Here is a 27,015-nt window from a genome sequence, read left to right on the forward strand (position 1 = left end):
GTGGTTCTGTTCCCTAACTTGAATGCCCAAATGTGGCATGATCTGAAACAGTTGATACATTAAAGCAGTGATGGAAGTAGACATGCTGTAGTAAATAGGGTCTCTGGGACAATCAAGGGCATATTCCCAGCTCCATGGCATGGAGATACTAGAAGCACAGGATCAGGGGGCCCTTCAGCTCTGGAGTGGTTCAGCAGGCAGAAGTCTTTAAGTGGCTGTGGTGCATAGCTTCATTACATGATTTTCTGCATCCACAGAAGATATGTTCTGACAGCCACAGGTTAGCCACCAATGTCGCCTAGTGACAGATTAGAAGCAAACGTTAGCCGGAGCATGATGAACTTCTCATGGTTTGTGTGAAAGACAGCCAGCAGTCCTGCACTGGTGCTTATGTCCCTCTGCGGGGGCTGCTCCAGGAAGTAACATTTTGCACTGGCTGTTCTGTGTTTTTTAGCAGAACATCTGCTTTCTTGAATATGTCCTTAATAGGACTAAAGAAACTGGCCACGTTTAGATGTTTAAATGGTGAAAAATGTAATATGCTTTACGAAGAGCCGTGCTAGAAACTTCAGCTGCAAGATTTCTAGGTTCAACAGAAAGTAAAATGAAAGTAGAAGCAGTGAGGTATATCAAGTGTAATACATAGACAAAAGCAGGTTGGTTCTTTGTTTGTTTTTAAAGGTTATCCCAAATATTTAAGCACAGTTAAGAAGGAAATACCTAATGGCTGGAGCCAGCATGTCTTTGGCTGTGTACAACTACGTAGACAGAAAATTTTCCAAGTGCTTTTAGAAAGAGAGCTTTTCTGTCTGGCTGGCTGTAATTCCTTAAGGTGCATTAAATGCATTTTACTGCCTGTATATAAACCCAGAGGCAATGTGATTGTTGAGGTCACTGGTAGGTGTCATTGTGCTCCTAGCTGATCGTCTTCTGATGCAGTGTGTATTAATAGCACACAGGATAAGGGACAGCAAGGGCAGGAGTGACTAGCAGGCAACAGTGCCATTGTTGTTGGCTGCTGATTTCACAGGGCTCAAATTCTTTTTAAAAAATGATGTTGAAAACACCCTCTTCTTTTCTTTCGGTGTGGTTTTTTTTTTTTTTTTTTTTTTTTGCCTTTCAGGAGGGAAGAGTTATTGAGAAATTCATTGACATATTCCTAGCCAAATCAGAGGTTCCTTCATACTTAGTCACAGTAAGTTCAGTGACCGGTAAAATCTGTCCGTACCTGAACATAAGTAGGGTTTCTTTCAATACCCTCCTTGAGAGCAGAGGCAACACATCAGGGAGAAGTATGAATCCAGTACATCTGCACTACAGATCAAAGCAGTGGGAGGCAGATCTTGACTCCAGTCCCTGTCATGCTCCTTGTGGTGGTCTTCATGCCATGGGAGTTGCAAACACTTCCTGTCTCCCAGGTCCAGGTGTGTGTGGGTTTCCATGTGGGATGGAGAAGGACCTTGAGTCTTCCCAGAATGATGTAATTCTACCCTGTCTTTGATGACCAGGAGTGACCCACTAAGAAATGAACATTGGCTGCTGTTCTCATGTCCTTTTTTCCTAACTTGGGATGACTCGCCTACTCTTCCTGCATGTTAGCATCTGTGTCTGTAAAACAGGGGCAGTAATACTTTACATCTGTAGAAGCATTGTGAGATTTAGAATCATAGAATGGTTAGGGTTGGAAAGGACCTTAAGATCATCTAGTTCCAACCCCCCTGCCATGGGCAGGGACACCTCCCACTAAACCATGTCACCCAAGACTCTATCCAACCTGGCCTTGAACACCACCAGGGATGGAGCATTCACAGCTTCCCTGGGCACCCGTTCCAGTGCCTCACCACACTAACAGTAAAAAATTTCTTCCATATATCCAATCTAAACTTCCCCTGTTTAAGTTTTAACCCATTACCCCATGTCCTATCACAACAGTCCCTAATGAAGAGTCCCTCCGCAGCATCCTTATAGGCTCGCTTCAGATACTGGAATGCTGCTATGAGGTCTCCACGAAGCCTTCTGTTCTTCAGGCTGAACAGCCCCAACTTTCTCAGCCTATCTTCATACGGGAGGTGCTCCAGTCCCCTGATCATCCTCATGGCCCTTCTCTGGACTTGTTCCAACAGTTCCATGTCCTTTTTATGTTGAGGACACCAGAACTGCACACAATACTCCAAGTGAGGTCTCACAAAAGCAGAGTAGAGGAGCAGGATCACCTCCTTCTACCTGCTGTTCACCCTCCTTTTGATGCAGCCCAGGATACAGTTGGCTTTCTGGGCTGCAAGCACACACTGAAGCCAGCTCATGTTCATTTTCTCATCAACCAACACCCCCAAGTCCTTCTCCACAGGGCTGCTCTGAATCTCTTTTCTCTGCCCAACCTGTAGCTGTGCCTGGGATTGCTCCGACTCAGGTGTAGGACCTTGCACTTGTTAGGGTTAAACTTCATGAGGTTGGCATCAGCCCACCTCACAAGCGTGTCCAGGTCCCTCTGGATGACATTCCTTCCCTCCAGCATATCAACCGAACCACATAGCTTGGTGTCATCGGCAAATGTCCTGAGGGCGCACTCAATCCCACTGTCCATGTCACTGACAAAGATGTTGAACAAGACCGGTCCCAACACCGATCCCTGAGGGACACCACTCGTTACTGGTCTCCAGCTGGACATTGAGCCATTGACCACAACTCTTTGTGTGTGGCCATCCAGCCAGTTCTTTATCCACTGAGTGGTCCATCCATCAAATTGATGTCGCTCTAATTTAGAGACAAGGATGTTGTGCAGGACAGTGTCCAACACTTTGCACAAGTCCAGGTAGATGACATCAGCTGCTGTACCCCTGTCCATCAATTCTGTAGCCCCATCATAGAAGGCCACCACATTGGTCAGGCAGGATTTCCCCTTAGTGAAGGCATGCTGGCTGTCACCAAGCACCTTGTTGTTTTTCATGACCCTTAGCATGCCTTCCAGGAGAGTCTGCTCCAAGATTTTGCCAGGCACAGAGGTGAGACTGACTGGTCTGTAGTTCCCCAGGTCATCCATTTTCCCCTTCTTGAAAATGGGGGTTATATTTCCCTTTTTCCAGTCATCAGGAGCTTCACCTGACTGCCAGGATTTTTCAAATATGATGGAGAGTGGCTTAGCAACTTCATTTGCCAGCTCCCTCAGGACCCGTGGAGGGATTTCATCAGGTTTGTCCATGTTCAGGTTCTTAAGATGATCTCTAACCAGATCCTCTCCTACAGTGGGCCCAAGGTCTTCATTCTCACAGGGCCTGCGTCTGCCTTCCAAGACTTGGGTGGTGTGGTCAGAGCGTTTGCCAGTGAAGACCGAGGCAAAGAAGTTGTTAAGGACCTCAGCCTTCTCCAGGTCCAGGGTAGCCAGTTCTCCTGATAACTTTCCTTCAGGTGCAGAAAGCATTTTTAAATTACCAAGATGACAGGTATTTTGTGCTGTTTATGCAAACCCTTGAAGAACCTAAACAACCAAGTAATTATAACTTGTAAATCCAAAGCTCATTTTTTAGTAGCAAACAAGGACACAGGCATGAAATAATGATAAAGTGAGTATGGTAAGCCCATGGGAGATACTTAAATGAAAGTTTGTTGGTTTAGTGCCTTGTCCAGCTTGTCATAAGGTAACTTTCTGTTTTTTTATGTTAATGATTTGCCTTGCTTTCCCACACTCTGAGGGGCTGCTTTAATCTCAAGTTTGAGAAGTGCTAGGAGTTGCTTTCCAGATGGTGTTTACTCTGCAAAAATTAAAATGTTGCTTTTTAGGACTTCATCAAAGTTTTGTTCTTTTTTATTTTAGAAATCTTCCAGAATCCCTGAGGATGACATCAGGTTGAGAAAAGATAGAGACCAAAACTGTGCCAATTTCTTGGAGCCAGCTACTGTGCTTGCTACAAAAGAAGAGAAAATGGAAATTGAAGTTCCAGTTTCTGAACATAAAAACATCACCACAGTGGCTTCACCACATCCCATAGACAATCCAACACATTTCTTTTCCTCTGCTGCCAGCCACAATGGTCTTAAGGAAAGGCACGAATCTCTGGACAGTGAAGTTGCTAAGGAGATCAGATACCTAGATGAAGTGTTGGAGGCAAATTGCTGCGATTCTAGTGCAGATAATCCCTTTAATGGGACATCCTCCCCTGAACCAAGTGCAGTCTCCATTATGGATGGCTCAGGAGCATCTGTTAATGTCAATAATAGTTCCACTCCCAGTGAAAGGGAGGAAAATGTAGCTGTCAAGCAGACACCTTTGGTAGTTGAACCAAGTGAAGCTAGCATAGCACATGAGAACCTGAAATCTAATGGCCATTCCTTCAGTGAACTGAAAGATGACGCTAGGGAGAGTCTGAAGGTGCCAGGAAGTCCTGCTTCTTCAAACAGCTCTAGAAGATCCTCTAAGGATGGAGAGACAGCTCTTACAACCCTTAAGAAAGAAGCAAAGTTTGAACTACGAGCCTTCCATGAAGACAAAAAGCCCTCAAAGCTCTTTGAAGATGAGGAAGAGAAGGAAAAATACAGGGTTCGCAAAGTGAGATCATCAGAGGAAATGATGGAACTTGAAAAGGAAAGAAGGGAACTTATTAAAAGCCAGGCTGTCAAGAAAAACCCCAACATTGCTGCCAAATGGTGGAACCCTCCCCAGGAGAAGACCCTGGAGGATCAACTGGATGAAGAGCATCTGGAGTCCCACAAAAAGTACAAGGAGCGCAAGGAGAGACAGCAGCAGCAAGGTGCAACATCCTTTGTACCACCAGAGCCAGTCACTATCAAGAAAGAGGATATTGTCACAGAGCAGATTGACTTCTCAGCCGCCAGAAAGCAGTTCCAGCAGATGGAGCATTCAGGGCTGTCTCAGGGCCAGGCCCCACTGAGGCGCTCAGGAACACCCAAAATGTTCTCCATCAAACCCTTCTGCAAAAGCCTCAATTCTTCTCATGTTGATAGGCCACTGTCCTCCGTGACAAGACCCATTTCAGTGTGTGGGCCAGCAGGACAGCTGGAGGGGAACAGTGCCACTGTTGTCAAAGCACAGAAGGTCTCCTGTACCTCAGAAGATGATACGAGTACTCAGACTACAACTGCTGACCCAGTAAGAGAGTTACCATGCACTGATAGCTCCAGAGCTGGACAGGCCTCGAAGCTGTGGGCAGAAGATGGAGAATTCATGAGTGCAAGAGCAGTCTTTACAGTGGTGAAGGATGATGGACAGGCATGCTAGACCAGTTCCCAAAGTCAGGCAGCGCCTCTTCTCCTCCAGAGGAGCTTGACTCCGGCTTGGATGACTTGTCTGTCAGGTCTCAGGATACCACCGTCTTGGAGACCCTTTCCAACGACTTCAGCATGGATAACATCAGTGACAGTGGTGCTTCCAACGAGACCATGAGTGCTCTGCAGGAAAGCTCGCTGGCTGATTTCTCCCTGCCGCAGACCCCGCAGGCTGACACTCCAGCAGAGTGTAGGGGTGAAGGCATCTCTAAGTCATTCAGCGACCCAGGCTGCGACTCAGCCTCCTCTGCCTTGGCAGACTCCATGCTGATTGATGACCAGCTGGAGTACCATGCTGACCTGCTGGTTCAAAACGCCATCCAACAAGCCATAGCCGAGCAGGCGGATAGAGCAAGCTGCAGGAAAGAAGAAACCCCAGTGGAGAAAGAGGTCTCGGTCGAAGAGCAGCCAGCCACCACTGGGCCAGCTCCAGCCTCCAGGGGGCAGCAGAACCCAATGTTTGAGCCACCCCAGGTGTCCTCACCTGTCCAGGAAAAAAGGGACACCATACCAAAGATTTCAAAAGAGGAAGACTCAGGACTCAGGGAAGGGAAGAGTTTGCAGCAGTCTCCTGTGTACTCCGCCAACCAGCCGTTCCTTGTGGAGGAGAACAGGCATGAAGTCAGCTATTTCAGCAAGTATTCAGAGGCAGCTGAGCTGAGGAGCACAGCTTCCATCCTGGCCACGCAGGAATCTGAAGTGACCGTGGGCCCTTTCAAGTTAAGGTCAAGGAAGCAGCGGACTTTATCGATGATAGAAGAAGAGATCAGAGCTGCCCAGCAACGAGAAGAGGAGCTGAAGAGGCAGCGGCAAGGTCTGCAGATGGCACCAAGCCCTGTTATAAAGAGCGCACCACCCATGCCCACCACCAAAACTGTGTCTTACAAAACTGCACCAGGTAAGAGCTCAAAGTGTCAAAGGGGAAGTATAATGAGACTGAAGGGTCAGGTCAGATTTCGGTTTATGTCATTTTTGAATGAATACATCATTTTTCAGGGACTGAAGGGTTGTCATGACTTCATCTGCCTGGAAACTGCAAGTGGAAGGAGAGCATGGGAATACCCAACTTTGTCTGTTACCATTCCTTTGGAAATCTTTGGTGTTTTTTTTTTTCCCCAAATGTAACACAGAAGTATTTTATATAACCTGCTGTCATTAAGAAAACCTGTGCTCTATTTGTCCTCATGACATGTTTATCACTGCTCGGACCACCCACTGAAATTTACCATAATCACAAGAAAGGACAGCAGCAGTTTTGGCAGCTTTGTGGATATTTAAAAGACAGCCATACAAAGCCTTTTTAAACAGGCTTTCTGTTCTCTTTCACATCATTAAAGAAGTGCAAAGGTAGTGGAGATTTAGAGTTCTTAACGTTTTGCCTCAGATTTATTTTTGTGTGTGTTTTGCTTTCTGTTTCAGGTATTTCTTGATGTTATTAATGATCTTTTCTGGTAAAAAGTTCTCCAGACCTGTGAGCAGCCGTGTGTTTCAGCTGGTGTCGTTTATTACTGAATTAAGCAGGTGTCACAGACAAAACGTTTAATAAATTCAGTAGAAGTCCTCCTCTGACTGATCAGCTTTTGGGTCCTTGTGGTGACATTCACAGCAGTTACAGCATATCTTTCTCCTCCTTCCCTTTTCAAAATAGAAAATCAAGCACTTATGACCTCTTAATATATATTAAAAAAAAAGAGCTATAAAAAAGATAGAAACACAAGCCAAGCTTATTTCTTGTTTAGTAACTTTTATACATGTAGATCTACATATGCTTTGCGAGTACTTAGAAGTTTTTATTAACAGTGACCATTGTGAAGAAGTAGTAATTTTACCTAGAGGGATTAAGTTCCATCCTTATTTCCACTGGTGTAAATCTAAGTCAGTGATGCTTCCAAAAATTGTGCATGGTGATTGTTTTCTTTTGAAAGTCGTGTCAAACTTGAATAAGGTCTGGATTTAGTCCATTACCCAATCCAGTTGTGAACTTGGAGTGTTACGCAGAACATAAATAGCTAATACTTGGCTTTGTTTCTTCTGCAAAGAGGATGATTTTAACTGTGTTTCTTGCCAAAAAAATGTAGCAGATGTCAATAATTTCTTTGAAGTGCTATTGCTATTACTCCTATAGAATGGGATTTTTGATAGGGAACCTCCATAAGATGAGGTGTTTTGAGCAATGTCTAACAAGATGTGAGACAGGGTACTGTAGATCTCAGCTAGACTCCTTGTGTGAAGGTACTCTATTACCACTTTCAAAATCAGCATTGTCTGTAGCTGTGCCTTTCAAGCAAGTGCTCAAAATGAGGCTGATAATGGTTGCTTCTTATCTACAAGTGATGTGGGAAGGGCTTCTGACACTAATGCTTGTTTTAATGGAGCATCTGGGAAAACTGTATTTCTGCTCATTCTTGTTTCTCTATACAAGGCATTTACTTTGTGTCTGATGTTAAGATGTTAATTGGAAATTACATTCTAGTGAGAATGATAAACTTACATTTATAATGAATCATTCTAGACAGTATCCTTTAAATGTGCAACTGCCATATGTTCAAGAAAAAAAGAAATTGGACCTGTTAGCTGATGATGACTCAAGCTACTGCAGTTTGCAGCTGGTGATGAGGCAAAGAACTAATTTCTAGGAAAAGATTAATATGTGGCAATGTGTTGATTAAAAAAATACCAAAGTCATTCTTACATGATCTGCTTTTGGTGATTCCTAAACAGCAGATGTGCTCAACAGAGCTATAAGCTGGCAGAAGGTAGCTTGGCACCTTTAGCATTGCAGGGTGCATACACTCAGCTCATCTCATCCTTGCTGTAGCTTTGGCCAGCTATGTTGCAGTTAAAGACTGCAGGCAAAAATAGGGAGAAGGGATGCCATGCAACACTTGGAAGACTGCAGGAAATTTTCTTTTATTTTAATACAGCATCTTTTCAATATTTAAAAAGCCAGAAGCAAAAGGTGATTCAGCAGAGACCACAAAATCTGTCTGTATAGCTTCACTGTGGCCAGCTACAGAGGTGATTTACAGAGCAGAGAAGAAGACCTACTTGTGGTAGGCCCAGGGAGGAATATTCTGTAGAACATGTGTGATATTGTTATCTGAATATTTTTTCAAAAAGGATAAGAATAAGAGTAAGAATAAGAATGAACAGAGGTACTTCTGTCATCAGATTGGCTTACCCAAAGAAAGAATTGGCACTCTTAATATCAGGATACCTCAGCAGAAAGGTAATAGGGGGTCCAGTATAAATTTTAAAATCTGTTGTTTGTAAGTGGGGAATTTTAACTCACCAGAACAATTCGAGAAGGTGCTGTAATTAACTTATTTAGCAATAGCCTACCTAGCAGGTTCTTTTTCAGAAGTGGACTGGGCAGAGTAGCTTTACCAGGACTCCCCGGTTATTTACTGCTCCTGCCCCACTTCACTGCTTTGAATGAGTGTTATGTGGATAACAGAAACACAAAGCACAAAAAGGACTGCAGGGAACTAAACTGCTAATTTGACTGAAGTGTGGAAGATTAACACAATTCGTGTGGGTGTATGTGTGAAGTAACTGCTAAGTGCTTCAGATTGCAAACAGGCTATTTTTATCACACTGACATACAACTTACAGCTGATAGTAACACTGAACTTGATGTCTACAAACCCTTCAATACAAGCCAGCGTGGTTCCTAGTAATAAACTTATGTATTCCTAATAAGTATCCTTTAAAGCTGCCTGGGATGCTTCAAAGCAGCCTTTTAACCCATCTCAGGTCTTTGGAGCAAGACACAGAGTTAATTGCAGTGGATTGACAATGTGTTGTGTGCAACACAGGATAAGACCTTCTCCAAGGTGCTCCTGGAAAGGCGAATAGAAGGACTTACATGAACTCCTTTTGCAAAAAGTTGGGTTTCCTGCATGAGGAAATCCAAGACCAAAAAAGCCCTTGAGCTTGGCAAATTAGAGAGTCATTGTAGATCCTGAAATATCTGTGGATTTAAATGTGAACATTTCCTGTGCTGTTTTGCTGCAGCACCTGCTGCCCTTCGCGAGGTGTTGAGCAGCTGCATAGCAAGCCAGTGGTTTTCTTCTACAGTGTGCCAACAGTGCACCATCCCTCTTGGGCAGAGCAGCTGAGGCTGTTTGGTAGTTGATTTGAACAGTATGATGTGTGTGTGACACAAGGGGATCAAGAATACATTTGGGAGTGTACTTCCCACATTCCTTTTATTAGGAGCATTTCGACCATGAAGAACTTTTGTCTGACTTCCTGTAGTGCCTGGCTTCTGTTTATCAGAGGAGGTGTGAAAATTACTACATGAGAGGTCTTGGTTCCGTGAAGGCTTTTCTGTTGGAGAGAAACCCTTTGTGAATATTTGCTGTCTCATGACAAGGCACGGGGAAATTTCTAACACAAGAATCTATGCCTGGGAGAAGCTTTTCTAAAGCTGCCATGTCTGACTTATTGGTGTTTGTCACCAAAGCATTGCCAGGTGAGGCAGAAGGCATGTTGCCTTCCCTGCACTCATCCGCCAGCAGTCAGACCCGTCTGCACACACATCTGGGAGGGCTTCCCACCAAGCAATCGTCTTCTGTTATCCTCAGCTGATGAAGCAGATGACAGAATTTCAGTGAATGGCAAAAGCCCAGGAGCAGAATGAGGCTTAGACATGTGAGTGTTCAGGTACCTCCAGATAGTGAGGGATATGCGTGCGCTGTCTTCTTTGTTCTCCTTGTTTTCTTCTGAGTGATAACTGTGGAGCGTAATCCTGTCAGAGGAGCCACTTCAGCCTGAAAACCATTCTCACTAGTAAATCCCCACACTAAGGAAACTTCCCAGGTTCATATTTGTGGCCATGGGAAAATTTGCAATGCCCTATATACATATACAGGGATCAGGTGTAATACCTGTGCATGAACCCCTTTTTAAAATGAGAATTTTGAGAAAAGCTAGAGCAGAAATGAAGCCTTTGAGTTGATGGAAGATAGTTTCCTTACCCATTCATAAGCACCGGTATAAGGGAAGCCAAGTTCATAATTCTCTTCAAGGATTCCTCTGGAGTGCTCATCACTCATTCCCCAAACACCTCCAGGAGTGCCTTATCAGAGTACTAACCCAGCTCATTTGTCATTTGCTGTTTTATTCCCTCCATAGTGGAGAATATGGATAAAGTGAGAGGATACTCGAGAAGTTCTTTCTTTAATGTTTGCTTCTTTGTGTGTTTGCATATTTGTGTTGCTCACATGATGTTCAGGAAGACACAAGAAATTCACCTTTCACCTGGGGTGGTAATAAGGCTCCATATTACCAAAGGAACTTTTTTTTTTACATACTTCAACTATCCCCTGACTCTTATTTAGTGTCCTAAAACAATCTGTGCTGAAATACCTTATTTTTAAAAGGTTTCTCTGCTGTGCAGATGTCAAAAAATGCCAACAGCATCTGTAAAATACTTGTTCTTATTTACGTGATGCCCTGTTTTCCCCATCTCCTTTGCACCTTCATTAACACAGCCAAGGCCATCAGCCTTTGGTACCTGCTCTTTGCTCAGTGGTGACTCAGGCTCTTATCCCAGAGCCTCCTCTCAGTCACTCTTTCTTGATACTGCAGCAAATCAGCTGAGCTCTTCAATTTGGACACCCATTAGCCTCCACAGCTTGGATAAAGTTACGATCATAGTCCCTCTTGCTCTCCAGAGTTGTGCAGAGGATTTGGTTAGGAGAAATTGTCCCTGGCTCTTATATGTCTTTGATTTTGTAGAGAGGTTTCAGGCAATGTCCTGAAGCTACCAGACTGGGTGGGACACAGCAGCAGCTGCCTCTTCCCTGAGCTTTCCCTTCCCCTCCCCAGGGTTGAGAAGGAGTATTTTCTGTAGGAGCAGCTGCTCCCTGCCCCAAATAGAACAAGGGGCAGGAAATCAAGAGATACCAAGTTCCAGGAGCTTGATACTAGATCTCTGAAGCCAGAGAGTGGAGGGAGCCATTACCAGAACTGAAGCCAAAGAATGTACTTTGGAGTCCCTTTGAGAGAGGATGAAAACATAAATGTGTAGGTAAATGTTTGGGATGCTATCACCTGTACTTGGTATCTTGCAACAGCTCTAAAGGTGATCTTATGGGATGACCTTCCCCTGGAGGGGAATACACTGCTGATTCCATTAGAATCAAAGCACAGTTCCTTTATTACTTAGCTTGAATTTGGGCAAGGACCACTAGCAATGTCTATGTGCATCAGGTGTGGGCATGAGACTGTGGTAGTACAGAGCACCTGTGATCATCCTATCTCATGATGCCGTTATGCTGAATGACTTTTCTGCCTGAGAACAGTACCTTATCTGGATGAAAATCTGCCAGAAGGAAATGAACACAGCAACATTTCTAACAAAGTCCAAACTGGCAGAATAGGTCTGCTCTGGAGTGGAATTCTGCATCAGGTTCACAGGGTTTTCCTGTGGTTGTTCTGAAAGACCTGAAGCCTCAGACACACTGTCATCTAACCACAGCTTCAGTTATGGTTGTGCTTGCCTTTCTGACACTGTTGGCACTGGTAGGATCTCTCTCTTCTACCTGTTCTTACAAAATTTTTGGAAACTTGAAAGAGATGCTCATCTGTGATAAGTTGATGCTGTAAATTCCTGAGGTTTTAGAGGAATTGAGACACACAGCTAAAGTGGCTGGATAACCATCATTTCTTGTGGATACAAACCAACAAACAACTGTTCTGCTGTGGGCAAATCTCCTTACTACCTTGGTTTCTCTGTTTGTGAAAAGGAACTGTGACACTGTTCATGGTGACACTGCCCAGCATACCCAGAACGTTTGTGTATTGCTGCAGAGTAGTTGCTGCCACAATACAGAAATTGATGTGCCTTCCACCCGGGGAAGATGGATCTGCTTGGAGATACCCACTTTCTAAAACACAGATCCACAAAGCCTATGATTTGTATTGTTTTCCAGGGGAAGTGGAGTGGAAGGAGTTCTTTTCAGGTATGAGGCTGAGGTCTGAGCATCCTGTGATGTATCTGCATCCCTGGGGGAAAGCAAAAACTGGGCAGACAACTGGGCAGAGAAGCCTGATTCTTCCTGTATTACTTGCATATGTCCAAGACAGTTACTTAGTGTAAGGATGAAGTAATACAGCAAGATTTCTGACCCTTGGTCAGACCTTTTATTTTCAGCAGACTTTTTTACTCACTGGACTTAAAGTGACAATTGTTCTTACTCTTTCCTGCTAAGTAGTCTAAGCTGTCACATATGGGTGCAGATGGGCAGCTCTGGACCTACTGCTGGCCTCTGCTTTGGCATCTCCTGGCTGGCTGTGGTGCTGATGATGGTGTAACACAGAGAAGAACCTGGGCCCATAGAAACTGCCCCTCAAGTCACTGATGGTATGAATTAAAGGGGACAGATTCCCAGCCTCAACCCTGCGCTGGCTAGTTTAAGCTAAGCCTGTAACAAGAAACTGATGATGCTGGGGTTTTCCATACTGGTCAGAAATGAAATAAACCAAGTGAGGGGATTTCTTGTGAAAGTCCTCTGCAGTGTCAACTCAGGTTTCACTTCTTTCTTCAAAAATAAATCTTGCTGATTCTTACAGGAGATTTCAAGGCTGCTCTCTAGTGGCTACGACTGTCATAATGCTTTTTGGAGGAGCAGCGAGGATTTTCATTGGTCTCAGCAACAGGAAGTTCCATGACAATCTGCACAGTCCTGATTACTTCACTTGTTTGTAAGGGTTTTGGGGTGATTTTTTTTTTCCTTGAACTATCTTATTTCAAAAAGCTGACATGCCATGGAAAAGGTATTTTGGCTCAGCATTGCTTTCTCCTGCTGAGGACCTCCACAGCTGACTCCCACACCCATGACCTCCATTGTCACCTTCATTCTTCCCACTGGGACAAGCTTGGTGGCTTGTGGCTCAGTGCCTGATGATGAGAAATGGAAACTGCAATTCTTGGAGGAGCATGGGTTGTCTGCCCCCTGAGCTGTCCCACTGCTCACTGCTCTGGCCTGCTTTTTACCCACCTCTTCAGCTGGGGTCACTCTGCCTGACACAGGTTTCTCTGTGTGAAATGGGCTCAGTCAGAGACAAACCTGTCTTCTCTCTGACTTTCATCCCAGCAGGAGACTGAAGGGTAATGTCTGAATGGGGGGGGTGTTGAATGGAGACTCCATCCTGCTCTGCTGCAGTTCTCCCTCCAGGACTGTCATCTGTGACTTGCAGGAGAGAAGTGCAGGGAAGAGTAACACCAGGGACCAACCCAAAGCCTTTCACACTACAAAACAGATAAAAAACACTAGAAGGAGAGAAAAAGCCAGCAACACTTAAAAAGACATCTTCTTTACACTTCTCGCACGTGGTCCTTGGCATGCAGTGGTGGCATGCTGTGTGTTGTGTTGTCTGAGCCAGATAAAAACATCTTGCAGTTTTTCAAAATCTTACAGACATTTTCAGATCACTGAAATGTGTCCTGTAGGAGGGAACAGGACAGATACTACTGTAAACAACAGTGGTGGGTTAAATTTGCATTGTATAATTTGGTAACCCTTCTAGGTTTTGTAAAAAAGGTTTTGCAGTGTTTTGGTGTAGTGTATTTCAGAAAGAGGGAGAGTGGTTTAAAATCCTGTAACCATGCTGATATATGAGATTGTTTCATAGATTTCATTCCAAACTGTTTCTTCATTCAAGCCCCACTGAAAATGTTTCTCCAGCTGTCATCTTTTAGAGAAAAATTATGAATCCTTCAGATTAGAAAGGGTCACTCTTTTTCATGCCATTGCAGGAAAGATAGGGAAGATCAAGCCTCCTCCATCACCCACCACAGAAGGCCCTGTCTCACAGTCTGACCCACCAGCCGAGGAGCCTGCAGGAGCCCAGCGACCCAAGAACTTAATGCAGACCCTCATGGAGGATTACGAAACACATAAAACCAAGAGACGGGAAAGGATGGATGACAGCAGTGTAAGTACACTTTTCATTTTCACTTTTTGCTTTCCAGTAAAGATCATGACTCATGAGAGCCAGCATTCAGACAACAAAACTGTTTCTTTCCCAAGAATCTGCTCAGATCATCTTGCATGTGTGCAAGGATTTTAACACATCATAAGGGCCAATGTTTTTGAGATGGAAGGATGCAGGCCAATGGAGAGGAAGAGAGAGATAACTGCAGTTATCAAAAGCAGCTCATATTAAACTTCATTGTAATTAATTAATTATTGACGATGGCAGTGGGTAACTGCCCTTCCATTGGTGGACTCTGTCAATTCACACATGACCAAGACCCTTCAGTGAGTTATTTTAGTAGCTTTTTTGAACTGTGTGGATCAAATATGTACTCACACCTGTGTTCATAGAGCACCCAGAGTCCCATCCCAGTGTGCTGAGTAAGTGGATAACTTCCCCAGAAACCGTGTCTTGCAGAACAGGATTGCAGATGTCTCAGGGTCTGCATGCTTTTTCCTCCGAGTTTGTTGTCTTTCTAACACAAACAGAAGATGAACCAGAATTTCATTTTGTGAAATGGGTGCCTGAATTTCGGTCATTACTGTAGTACAGTTTAACCCAATTAAGGTGATCTGTTTTGGAGGCACCAGTAAGATCTGTGAATTCCATAGCTGGAACTATCAAAATACAGGTTTAACAATTATACAACTTGTTCCCCAACAGAGCGTGAAGTGGTTTTTTATTCAGACTCATCATTACTGTGGTTAGTGAGTGCAGAAGGTAGTGAGATACAAGAGCAACGTAAAACTTTTTGCTCTTTGCTGAAGCAGCCACAGTCCTTGAGCATTTCCCAGAGACATCAGAGCAATGACTCTAGTACCAAGGAGCTCATTCTCCTGAGAAACTGCTTTCTAGTAACATTCATTAAAGGTAGAGCCTCATTAGGCATGTGGAAGTAAGTGAAGGTTTGTAACATGTATGATTCTCTAATCTGGCAGCTATTATATATGAATATTAAAATCAGAAGGAACACAGTGTGAAGCAGTCCTGTTGTATTTCTGCTGGTTAATGAAAACGTAGTAGAAGGCTTGACTCAAAATGTAAACAGATTCATTTCCACTGCACACCAGAAGCTTTCTGGTCCCTTCTCCTGCTGCAAGACTGAAAAACAAGATCTCATCATCCATCCTGCTGCCACATAGGAAGCCAGCTTGTGCACAGAAGTGTGCCTTGTTCTGTTCAGTGGCATCTTGGGAAGGAGATGATTTCCCTGTTTTCCCCAAAGACCCTATGAAATGGGGTGGCTTCATCTGCTCTGGTGGGTGCTCTTTTCTGGCATCACCCCAGACAATCTCTTTCCCTGAATGGCATTAAGAGGCTTGCAGGAGACATGTCAGACCCTCATGCCCTTTGTGGAAGCCAGGAGGAGCTTTAAAAAATGAGGGATATAAAACTCCTGCCTTGCAAACTAGAAATGGTCCTCAGGAGCCTGCAGTGAGCATCTGTCAGTCTGCTGGCTTGAAAAGCAGAGAAGCTGCTCTGCTAAAGAGGCAGCATTCAGCTGGTACTCAACCCTGCGCTTTTCTTCCACCCCCATGAAGAGCAGAAGTGACTTGCCCAGCTGTGAGGCAGCGGCATGTGGCTGGAATATTCTCTCCCAGCTGTGATGGTTACATGCTCTCTGTTGTACATGTTGTAGCACACAAAAGACATGCGAGATGTCATTAGGCCTAACTCCTTCTGTTCAGTTAACCTGAGTGCAACTCCTCAGGTACTTGTGGAGCTTCACATGTGTCCCCTAGAAAGCAGGCCACAACTGCATTGTCCGTTCTGCAGTTTGAACTGAGCCCTGATGTCCTGACCAGAGCACTGGTCTGAGCAGCATCTGACTGAGGAGTTGTGCTCCTGTCCACTGCTGCTGAAGCTGCCCAGGCACTGAAGCTGCCCAGTGCCCGAAGATGCACTGCCAGCACACGGGTGATGGTCAGACAACTTGCAGGATGGATCCTTTTCTAGGATGAATTGTCAAAGCTGGAGTGAATCTACAGAGGCCCAGTGCACAAAGAAGCCCTGCAGTGTTGTGGCTTACTGTCGTTCTCCCCTTCTGCAAGCCCACTGCATACAGCCAAACAAGATTTGCATTCTTGCTGCTGCCTACCCAAAATCCTGTTAGAGGACAGTGTCCTGAGAGCCCAGGAAGAGCTTCCTTGGACCAGCAGGAGTGTTTTCTCTTCCCTGCCTTTTTCTGCTCTCCTTTTGTAAACAATTCCTGCTGTTGACTGGGGAAAGATAATTCAAAAAAGAAGTGCTGCACTTGTATCAGTGTTAGTTTGAGCTAGAATTTTACATGCCAGGCTAAGCAGCGGTTATTTAAACAACAAACAGTTTTGGTCTGTTAGCAGAGGACATTTAACCATGTGCTCAGGAAAAAGATTTCTGTAACTAATGAAACAAAAGAGCTCATCACTGGTCTGCTTTTAAAAGCATACAAAATATAGAAGAAGCCTAACTGACAACCAGACAAGGAGCTGCCACTTGGAGCATTAAGTCCTGTGAGCTAAATGTGGCTCAGCGTTGCTCTTTGTGAGTAAGGGGAACCAGAGACTTCCTTGAGTACTGGGAGCAGTCAGGGTGCTGTGGCAGAAGGGGCAGAAGGCCACAGTCTCCTGAATGGTATTGTGGAGAGGTTTGATGGCCATGGAAACTCCCCCTCATTCGCTGCGCATACCAGCAGTTCTGACACATAGAGACACAAGACACAGCAGAAGGCAGGACAGTGGTTTGAGTAGGGCATCTATCCTGTCTGTCCTTTAAACATCACCACCTTGTTTTATGTCTGGCTTCAGTGGCTAAAACACAGCCACTCTGGCTGGGGCTTGCAGGTTTTGCCTTTCAGAAACAGAGGGCAAGTCAAACACATCTTCTCTTGGAAGAACTTCAGGCAAACGGGGCAGTTTCTTCCAAAGAGGATGTGTTACAGTAAAGGTTTCAACAGGTGAGAAAAAGAGAAAAAAAAAAGCAGCAAGATAGCAGATCAAGCACTGATGGTAAACAAGACAAAGACTGGCCAAGCAACATCATTAAAAAAAGCACCAAACTGACCAATACTTATTTTTTTATGACACAAAGTTGCTTGAAATCTTACACTCTGGGATGTGCCAGTTCCTGCAATTTATTTTGTTCTTGTTTCCTAGTTATAACATGCTTGTTCAATGTACTAATGCTGGTCTTTTCCCTTTCCACCAGTACGCCTGTAAATTACTGTCTAGCAAGGTTACTTCTGAGGTACTTTTCAACTGCATATTTATTTTTGCTTTCTTTTGCATGGTGATTCCAAGTGCATGTCGCTGCAGTTTGCATTTTCATCCTGTGTGCCAGTGCTGTTTCATATCAAAACCAGGATATAAATGGTGGGGGGAGGGATATTCCCCATGTCTCTCATCAACAAGTATTTTTGTGGCTGGTTTTCTAACCCTTAGATTCTAGTTGCAATTTCTGGCATGGGAAGGGTTGTCATTAAAGGGATGGGAGCGGTGCCCAGTACTGGAGCATTCCTGAGGCATGAAATGAGAACTTCTCCTTAATCCCTCTTACTGTTTTGCTGGCAAAGATAAACTGGGGTCCAAGCATCCTCAGATACTGAGTGCTGTGGCTTTCCTTTGCTCTGATTACTATGTATTCAGTACTACCAAAATCTTTAGCGTTTTGTAAAGAGTCTGCACACCAGCCTTTCATCTGTGGAAGAAGAGAATCAGATGAAATCACACAGCCTGTCTGGTGAATTCTGTGAACCTGTCTGTATCCATGTCTGTTATGATGTGATGACTGATCAGAGTCCCACAACTTAACATCAGAATTGGTCTCAGAGTAGAAGAAAGTCAAACTTCCTAAAGAAAGGGTATTACGGTAACATTTTTTTAGTAAGGCAATAACTGGCACAGTCTGTCCTTATCCCTACAAAGCGGTACTCTGCCAGACACAATTTTAAGAGCAAGATATTGATACCAATTACACTTTGCAATGTTTATTAGGTATGAGGTGCATAAAAATGTGGACATTTCAATTGCCTGTAATTTTCTGTGTAGATGTATGTGCGAATCTGGACTTCCGTAAGAGACACAAGCAGATTGTGGTAGTGATTGACATTTATTTGTCCAGTATCAACCCTTCCACTACTTCCCTATTCCATAACATATTTGACAAGCTACCTCAAGACAAGTATATGAACATTACCTCAAGACAAGTATATGAACATTTTCTGTCCTGGGGAATAAAGCAAAGACACTATGCCATTTCCTGTTTATTAAATAATTCAGTGTGGGTTTTATCTCACTGATACCAGCCAGTGATTGATCTTTATGTAGAGTATTTATAGAGAAATAATCAGTGTAATGAGTATAATAATCAGTGTTTTCAGAGACCTGGTTTTAAGCAGAGGTTTGGCCTCTTCTCCCCCATAGTATCTGCACAATATTCTGAGTTACAATTATGAATGGTAAGTAGTGATCAGAGCGTTTGATACTGTGTGAGAGACAGAAGCTCAGGTGTAGATTTTACATGCCCAGTCTTTGGCCTTCTGGTAGGAATAGTTGCGTGTCCACCTTGTAAAATGATAATGACACCAAGAGTAATGAGCTGGAAATGAATGTGCATGGATGGGAAAGGGCATAGAGACGAAAAAGACTGTAGGACACACAAGTTCTGTATGCAGGTGGAGGTATGCCACCTAAGCTAATCCCCAGTGTTAAGGCTCAGACTGAAGAAACCATTTGATTCTCACTGGAAATCTTTAGCTGAAGCTGGGCAGTTGTTTCGGAAGAATGGCAAGTTGGCATATCCCTCTGCTCTCTACTGACCTGACAGCTGATCTGTGTCTCTTACTGACCAAAGCCCTCCTTATCCTTCTGTAGTGCAGACAGATGGCTTAATTTTAATGGCTGTTGGCAGGACTGGAGCTGACCTAGCTTGTGTCATCTGGGAGCAGGGGCTTCCATGCAATCAGCCTGGCAGGTCCACTACAGTAAGCAGCAAAACCCCAGCAAGATGTAGTAACTGCTGAAGTTAACCTACATGCAACAGACTACATCCTGCTCTATTAGGTCGATGTGGTTTTATCACCTCCAAATTGTTGCAGCCTGTGTTACAAGGATATCCTTTTAAAGAGACCACAGATACCAAGTATGCAAGTGCCTGCACTTACATACTTTGGTTTTATCCTCGAAATCTGCTTTTGGCCTTACCACTATATATATCTTCGAAATCAGGGGAGATTATCCTGAGTTTGCTTAATATCAATCATGCTGTATGAGATTCATGCCTGGAGTACTGTGTCCAGCTATAGGTCCCCCAACATAAGAAAGACATGGACCTCATGGAGTGAGTCCAGAGAGGACCGTGAATATGATCAGAAGGCCAAAGCACCTTTTCTGGGAAGACAGGCTGAGATAGTTGGGCTTGTTCAGCCTGCGGAAGAGAAAGCTCAAGGGACACCTTACAGCAGCCTTCCAGTACCTAAAGGGGGCCTGTAAGAAATCTGGAGCGGGGCTTTCTGCAAGGGGATGTAGTGACAGGACAAGGGGGAATGGCTTTAAGCTGAAAGAGGAGAGATTTAGATTAGATATTAGGAAGAAATTCTTCACTATGGGAGTGGTGAGGCACTGGAACATGTTGCCCAGAGAAGCTGTGGCTGCCCCATCCCTGGCAGTGTTCAAGGCCAGGTTGGACGGGGCTTTGAACAACCTGGTCTAGTGAGAGGTGTCCCTGTCCATGGCAAGGGGGATTGGAACTAAAGGATCTTAATGTCCCTTTCAGCCCACACCACTCTGTGAGATACTACTGAGGTAGCATTTTGAAACATGGCCAAAATGCGGTATGCTACAGATCCCCAAAACCAGCCACGACAACTAAAGCAAAAGACTTTCTTTGACCTGCTGTGGAGGGCTTCTTGGTGATGGAGTCATAATGGGTGTATGGACAGCCCTGACATTTGCCAAAAATATCCTAAAATGGAGATCATTTGCTATTTTAGGCAAGCAGCTTCCTGGGTTGCAAATTCAATGCTCCATTGAGGAGTCCCAATTCTTCACGCAGTCATTTCAGTTGCATAATATAATTACCCCATTGTTTCCTCTAGTGGATGTTAAACTGACAGAGGCTAGTAAAAATGAGGATTATTTTAGGTCAAACACTCTTTTCAGTCGGTTAGAAAAATAGTTCTGGACTAGCTATTCAAATGGACCTTTAGTTTATTAGTATCTGTTCTCTTATTTAAGGGGCTTGTTTAGTAATACTAATCCAGACATCAGTATTTGTTTTCGTGCAAAGGCGAAGTCCACATTCAATGCCCTCACAGTATCTCTGCTGTAATTCTGGAAACAGTTTTCCTTGGAGCAACCAGCAATATTTGCAGAAGCTTCTGGGCACGTTTGCAGACAGGGGTTAAGTGGAATAAACTGTTGCCATCTTTTAAAACAAAGAGACAGTGATTAATCCAAAGCAGAGATCTTCAATATTTATGGATCCTGACTGTTGCAAGTCATCACCAGAGACCATCGCAGCATTGTGATTTTCAGCAAGGAAGATACTGACTGGAAACTGTTGTAAATTATGTAAAATCCATTTTCTTTTCAGCTGGCATAAATCTGCAGGCCAAATTCAGCAGATCTCATTTAAAAATACCACTACTCTGTGACAGTGGCAGTTCTGGTTTGAAATTTGCACTGAATTTTCTGTTTTTTTCATGTGAAGTTCAATCTAGGCGGGAGAACAGTAATTTTCTGTGGTTTATTTAATCATTATCCCATACTGGTCGTGACAGTCTCCTGACTTCTAGATACTCTAGCAGTATTTGTCTGTTGCCATCAAAAAAAAAGAAGTTACTGGTTTCCCCCACCTCATTTCTAACCCTGGAGTAGCCGCTTTTCTTATTCTGAGAAGAGAAGATGAGGCACTGATAGCTGGTTCCGGTCTTGGTTCCTCATTGTTCAGTTTGGGTTGTCTTTCCCTGGTTCAGGCACTCAGAATACCAGCAGTTTAAACCACTGGTCCACAACCCTGCAGTGGAAGCAGCTCCGGTACACTGCTTACATGGTGATGTCTCAGAAGTAGTTGTTTTACCGATTCTAGTACTTACTTTGTTTAATGAATTAATCAGGTTTGTGAGCAGATCTGCCCTCTACTGGGTAAAATAGAAACTTCTCAGCCCTGCTCCCCGGAGGTTGCTCTGCAAAAAACAGGAGGCATGATTTGGGGAAAAATTCAGGAAAAAAAAAAATCCCTCTAGTGGACCTGGACCAGCTTTTGTAGCCCTGTTCAGTGCCAGGAGACAGGTGGAGCTTCAGCTCAACATTGTCTCTGTTGGCTGGATTTTGCCTTCAGTTGTTTGGCTTGTTCATAGTCACAGTCAAAACAAACTAGCAGGCAAGGAAATCATAAAGCTTGCAAAACTCCACCCTACCTTCAGCTCCAGAATGGAGGTCTGGATCTTAGTGTAAATGCAGAAGTGTGTTCTCATTCCCGTAAGCAAAGTTATAGCCTGTAATTTCAGCTGACAGTCCAGAGCTGATTTCCCAATATTGCCTGTACAGGAGCCTATAGTACCTGTATGCTTTTCAAACCACAGCTTGTCACAAGGTGAAAGAGTTTCTTTAGTCTTAAGTTATTTATTTTTATTCTAGTCAAGACTTAAGTCCTCACTGCCTCTGACTTTCTGCACAGAATAAAATAGCATCATCCCTTCAGAAGGTCAGCTACACTTCAAAGAGCGTGTGGAGCAGCTTGCAGGAAGCGTTAGGGACCGGGGATGGCACACATAGTTTCAGTGAACAGTCACATATTTGTTGGGCTGGGTTTTTTTACAATTATTTTTTTAACTGACTGTGTAAACATTTCAAAACTTAACTTCTGTGGTTTAGAACACACTGAAGGTAGTGGATGTTGACAGCTTTGTAGTTTGATCATGGAGCTGTTAACTTGGTCACAAAATATCATTGTCATGTGCTTCTGTAAGAAGGCTTCAAACCCATTTATGTCTCACTCTGCTGGGAGAAGAACACCCATTGCCATGCTTTATTTGCCAAGGAGTACATGAGATGCATGTCACAGTAACACCTTTGGTTTTGTCTGATTATTTTTAACCTTGTTTAAACACATATTAAAGCTGTTTCTTACTTTTTAGTTAATTGCTTATGTGTGTGCATATGTGTAATACATACACAATGTGTATGTTTTTACATGTGTGCATATATGTGTGTGTGTCTATTACTCTGTGTGTGTATGAAAAATACGTGAATGTATCAGGGCTCATCTTGTGCCACACTCTGCAGGCCGTGGAAGTCCTCCTTGAGTAAATTTGCGTTCCCATATGCATGGACTGATTTTTCATTCCAAGAGCAGTTGATCACAGTGAATAGACTTCGCTCTTGGTGTAGCTGCAAGCCAAAGACCACAAGATGAGGAGAGGCTGCCTAGTTCTGCCTGCAGGGGTAACATGCTGAAATAAGCAGCAGACTGCTTTCCAGGCTGTAAGTGCAGCCTCTGGGCAAAGCTGCTGGGTGCTAACTGGCTGCTGGTACCAAAGGTGTACAGCTGCTTCTGGAGAGAGGACCAAGACCCCATCCCCTGCCTTCCCCAGGCAGGGCTAGAGAGAGGACTGGAAAGGGGCAGCTGGGGCTCACCTGAAGTGAGCTTGATGCTGCCAGACAACTTCTACGACTTCTGTCCTCTCATGGTGTGTCTTTGCTCTTGTGTGCCATCCCCACCTTCACAACAGCAAGTGCTTCATCGCATGAGCCCTCCCAGTTTGCACGATATGCAGCACTGGGAGCTCTGCAGAAAGGGCAGGCCCGGCTGGTCCCTGCCTCCCTGGGTGCACAGTGCAGGGCAGCCTGGCACAGGGGCCATGGGCAGCTGAGTGATGTGCTGTGTTTTCCCTTTCTCTCCTGACCAGGTCCTTGAGGCGACCAGGGTGAACCGCAGAAAGAGCGCTCTGGCACTGCGTTGGGAAGCCGGCATTTATGCCAACCGGGAGGAAGATGAATAACCACACTGCAGTGTGAAGACAGTGACCAGGCACACCGAAACCAAAAAAAAAAAAAAAAGAGAAAGGAAGGAAAAAAAACCACAATCCAAACATAAAAAACACCATGAAAGCAGCAGCATTTTAATCCAATATTTATTAATTAAATACACAACAAACTCGATGCACATAGACACAGAAATGATCCGACTCCTGGCAATTGTCTAACAACAGGAAAAAACCCACCTAGAAAATAGCGCCCTCTTCCTTCCCTCCATCCCTCCTCTGAAATAATGCAATGGGGAGAGTGCACGGGGTGGGAATGCATGGCTGGAGGTCGGTGTGGAGGAGCCTGCGGCCAGGGTTCATGCCCTCCTTCCCGCTGGCCCAGTTGGCAGCCCTGCCTTGTCCCTGGCATCACCATCCCCAGAGCAACTGGTCAGACACGTCTGCAGTTCCTTCACCATCCACAGCGCGGCACCCAGACTGTTGGTGTTACTTCGGCGTACTCTTATCCAGCCACAAAACATAACAATATTGCCCTGTGTTGCTATTCCTTTGAGAAGACGGAAGGGTTGGGTTTGGGATTGGGGTGGTTTTGGAGGTGGGTGGGTTCTGCTCCCCCTTCTAGTAATTAATCTGTTTGAAAGGAAAAACCAACAGGGAGGTAGTTATTGCAAATGTACAATCCAGTAGACGCAGTAAAACAGTCCTCGTGTTGCAAACACAAGCCATCACAATTTAGGAGTGGAATAGATGGGGATGAGAGCTAAGCCAAATGGATTAACTTAGCTTTAGGATCCTATATGCTTGCAATATCACCTGAGCTACAGGTTCTCAGAGCATATTTACGCAGCAAAGTTTCTAATAGAAAATCTGTATTTAGTGGATAACAACTATTTTTTGATGGTGGGGAGGGAAAAGTGGCATATGTGTAAAATCTATGAAGATGGGTAATTTGAAGTAGAAAGGTAGTGGGAAAGGGATACAGATAAAGGACATTTAATTTTTAAATGAGGCAATAATTGAAGTAAGCCAGTCTCTGGCCTAAAGAGAGGTATGAAATAAGAAAAATAGTTAGATCTTCAACTATATTTATACAACGTAAGAAGCCTTTGAAGTACAATGCTTTGTGGAAGTCTTCACGTTTCCAGGCAACAAAAAAAAAGCTAAAGGGCATAATGGGTTGGAAGGAGTGTGCAAGGAAGAGCAGGCATGGGAAGAAAACATTAGTTTTGCCGTTCAGCCAGTGTTTTCAGTGCTACAGACAAACCATAGAGCCTTTAGTTATTGCTTAGACTTGGGATCATCAGTGAAGGATTAGTGTGGATCTTTGTGTGTGTGCAGGCATGTGTGCGTGTGTGCATGTGTGTGTGCAGGTGCGTGCATGAGGTTGGCATACCAGGAACCGTATGGTAGTGCGTGTACTCATTATTTTCTCCAGAGCTGTTTACCAGCTGTAGGTGTGAGTGCTAATTTCTTTCTTCTTTTTTTTTTTTTTTTTTTTTTTTTCCTGAACGGGGATATAAAAACAAGGCACTGAGTTAATGCAGTATTTGTGATATTAAAATTTGACCCAACATCATATTTGCATGAGTCACGATTGCAAAGTATTGACCAGTTTTGTAAGCTGACAATTAGGAAAAGAAATGTGGTATTTATTCTTGTGCTTTGTATTTGTATGTAGTGTAGAGCGGACTTACTTTTTCTTTTCACCAAGTAATATTATAGGCATATTTTACAACTAGGAACCATAATTTCTGGACTAGAAAACAACAAGTTTTGGAGGTGACAGAAAAAAGGCACTGAGTGTTTTTTCGATATTCAGTCTTTTTTATAAACAATTATTATTTTGACATGTTTTTAAGAAACCATTAGCCAGGTCCTCCCTTAAGCCTTTTCTTGTTTTCATGACCTGCTGTGCTGTTTTATCCTGAAACACTGAGCTCATTTAAAATAAGTACTGATACTGTGAACATACTTCTGGTGCTTTTCTTAAACACAGAGCTTGCAACCAAATTATTCCCCACACCACCACCTCCCCACTTCAGTTCCTCCAGCATGTGATTTCTGTCCATGGACACTTAACATTTTGAGGCTCATTTTCAGGGAATTGTAGCAAATACAATTACATATACCTGTTAACTCAGTTCTGCCAATTGTCTCCCTAAGTGCTATTGAATAGAAAACAGAAGAGCATTCACTGTGATAAGGGCAGTGAGCTTATCTCAAGGATGCTCTCTAAACCCAGGTGCATGGCAAAGCACTCTATGAAGGAATTATATTCCTAATGAAGTGTACCCATTGTTCAAACATGGTAACCAACAGCTGTGATTCATGCCTGACTATAGGAAAAGCACCACCACCAGTGCAGCACTGTAGTGAGACCGTACATCATGGAACCTCCGTGAGCTCTCTGCGTCTGTACCAGGAGGAGTCCTGGCCCCCTCCACCCTTGGAGAGAGCTTAAGTGAGACTGGGGAAAAGGGTGTTTCCTGAGCGGAAGAGATGGCCCCTGCACTTGCAGTGAGGTGGTCTTGCACCAAAATCATGGTGTTCAGAGTTCCCCCAATATTGCCCTGAAAGCAGGGCAGCCCTGCGCTGCCTTCCCAAGAACCTGCATCTTTGTTTAACCTGGAGGCCTGTTTCCCCTCCTGCTCTCTCCCTGGAAGCCAGTGGCATTGATCACCCATCACAAGACATCTCTTCAGGCTTTGCCACATCCTTCCCTCCCACCACAATCAGCCGTGAGTGTTTGAAGTGAAAATAAAATGGTTCCCCTAGAAAGGGGATGTGGTGATGCGGAGAGGACAGGCAGGAGTCCTCTGCACCAGAAACATCTGCTTTTGGCCCCTGTGACAAAAGTATTTGCATGTATCGGTCCAGGAAAGCCAAACTTTCACCCAGCAGACTTCTGTTCTCTTCCAGAAATTATGGACATGCATAGTCAGCAGCACACATTCAGCGCTGTGGTAACAGGAGTGCGATGCAGTTTACTTGCCTCTGTTATTTCATTTGCATGCTACCAAGCTTAGGTGTTTATAAGTATATGCCAGTAATACATATCTATGTAACTATCAAATGCAACAAGAGCACTATTACAGAGTTAACTTTGTCTCCACAGAAGCGCTCAGATCCTTTCCCGTGGCAAAGACTGGTTTTAATGAAACTGTATTGAGAAATAGTTAAGCATTAGCATTTGTGATTATAATCAGTTTGGAGTTACAGTGCAGGTTTTCTGAACAATTTTTTTAAAAAGCTGCCAGTTTGAGCTTCATCTTGCTCTGTACTGACATTATCTGAAGGAAAATAGAGTAGCATTGACATGTTTGGCAACCAAAAGGCAGCTTCCTTGTCATGACTTATCAACCAGTTTCAACAGTACCTGGCTTTCTGTATGTTAACCACTTAAATGTTATCCTGCTTCTGTTTTATAGTGACTGTGAGGCCTACAATGCAAGTATATAATTATTTTCTCATTAAAACAGAAACCTGTGTTGTGTTTCTATAAAGGTGCCTGTTTATTCATGTGTACTCCCACAAGCAGCACATGGCTGGAAGAGAGTGGCTTGTGTCCCACCTCCCAAGGCAGTCCTTAGTCTCCCCCCAGTTCTTGACTCTGCTGCTTTCTTTTTGCCTAGAGGCAGGAGAGATCTCTTTTACTGCACTCAGTTGATATCAGCTGCAGATACAAGGGCATCCCTGAGTATTCCCTTTCCATTAACATGCTTATGGAGGGCTGCAGAAGGTAGTTCTGCTTGCCCATTGCCACAGCCCTTCACCCCCCCTTT

The 27,015-nt window shown here is 44.1% G+C and overlaps 1 protein-coding gene across 1 annotated transcript in view; it reads left to right on the plus strand.

Annotated features, from left to right (window-relative positions):
• The window catches only part of LOC133270147 (PALM2-AKAP2 fusion protein-like), a 266,818-nt gene extending 240,082 nt beyond the window's left edge, over positions 1-26,736 (plus strand). The window contains 5 exon segments of the mRNA XM_061455090.1: positions 3,812-5,219; positions 5,222-6,178; positions 14,048-14,226; positions 17,455-17,493; positions 23,156-26,736. Coding sequence (XP_061311074.1) covers positions 3,812-5,219; positions 5,222-6,178; positions 14,048-14,226; positions 17,455-17,493; positions 23,156-23,248 — 2,676 coding nt within the window. The 3' untranslated portion in view covers positions 23,249-26,736.
• The last annotated feature ends 279 nt before the right edge of the window (positions 26,737-27,015 follow it).

The sequence above is a fragment of the Pezoporus flaviventris genome, unplaced genomic scaffold (assembly GCF_033815535.1).
Source record: "Pezoporus flaviventris isolate CSIRO_AGI_PZ_B2104156 unplaced genomic scaffold, CSIRO_AGI_Pfla_v1 ptg000018l, whole genome shotgun sequence".
Taxonomy (NCBI): Eukaryota; Metazoa; Chordata; class Aves; order Psittaciformes; family Psittacidae; genus Pezoporus; species Pezoporus flaviventris.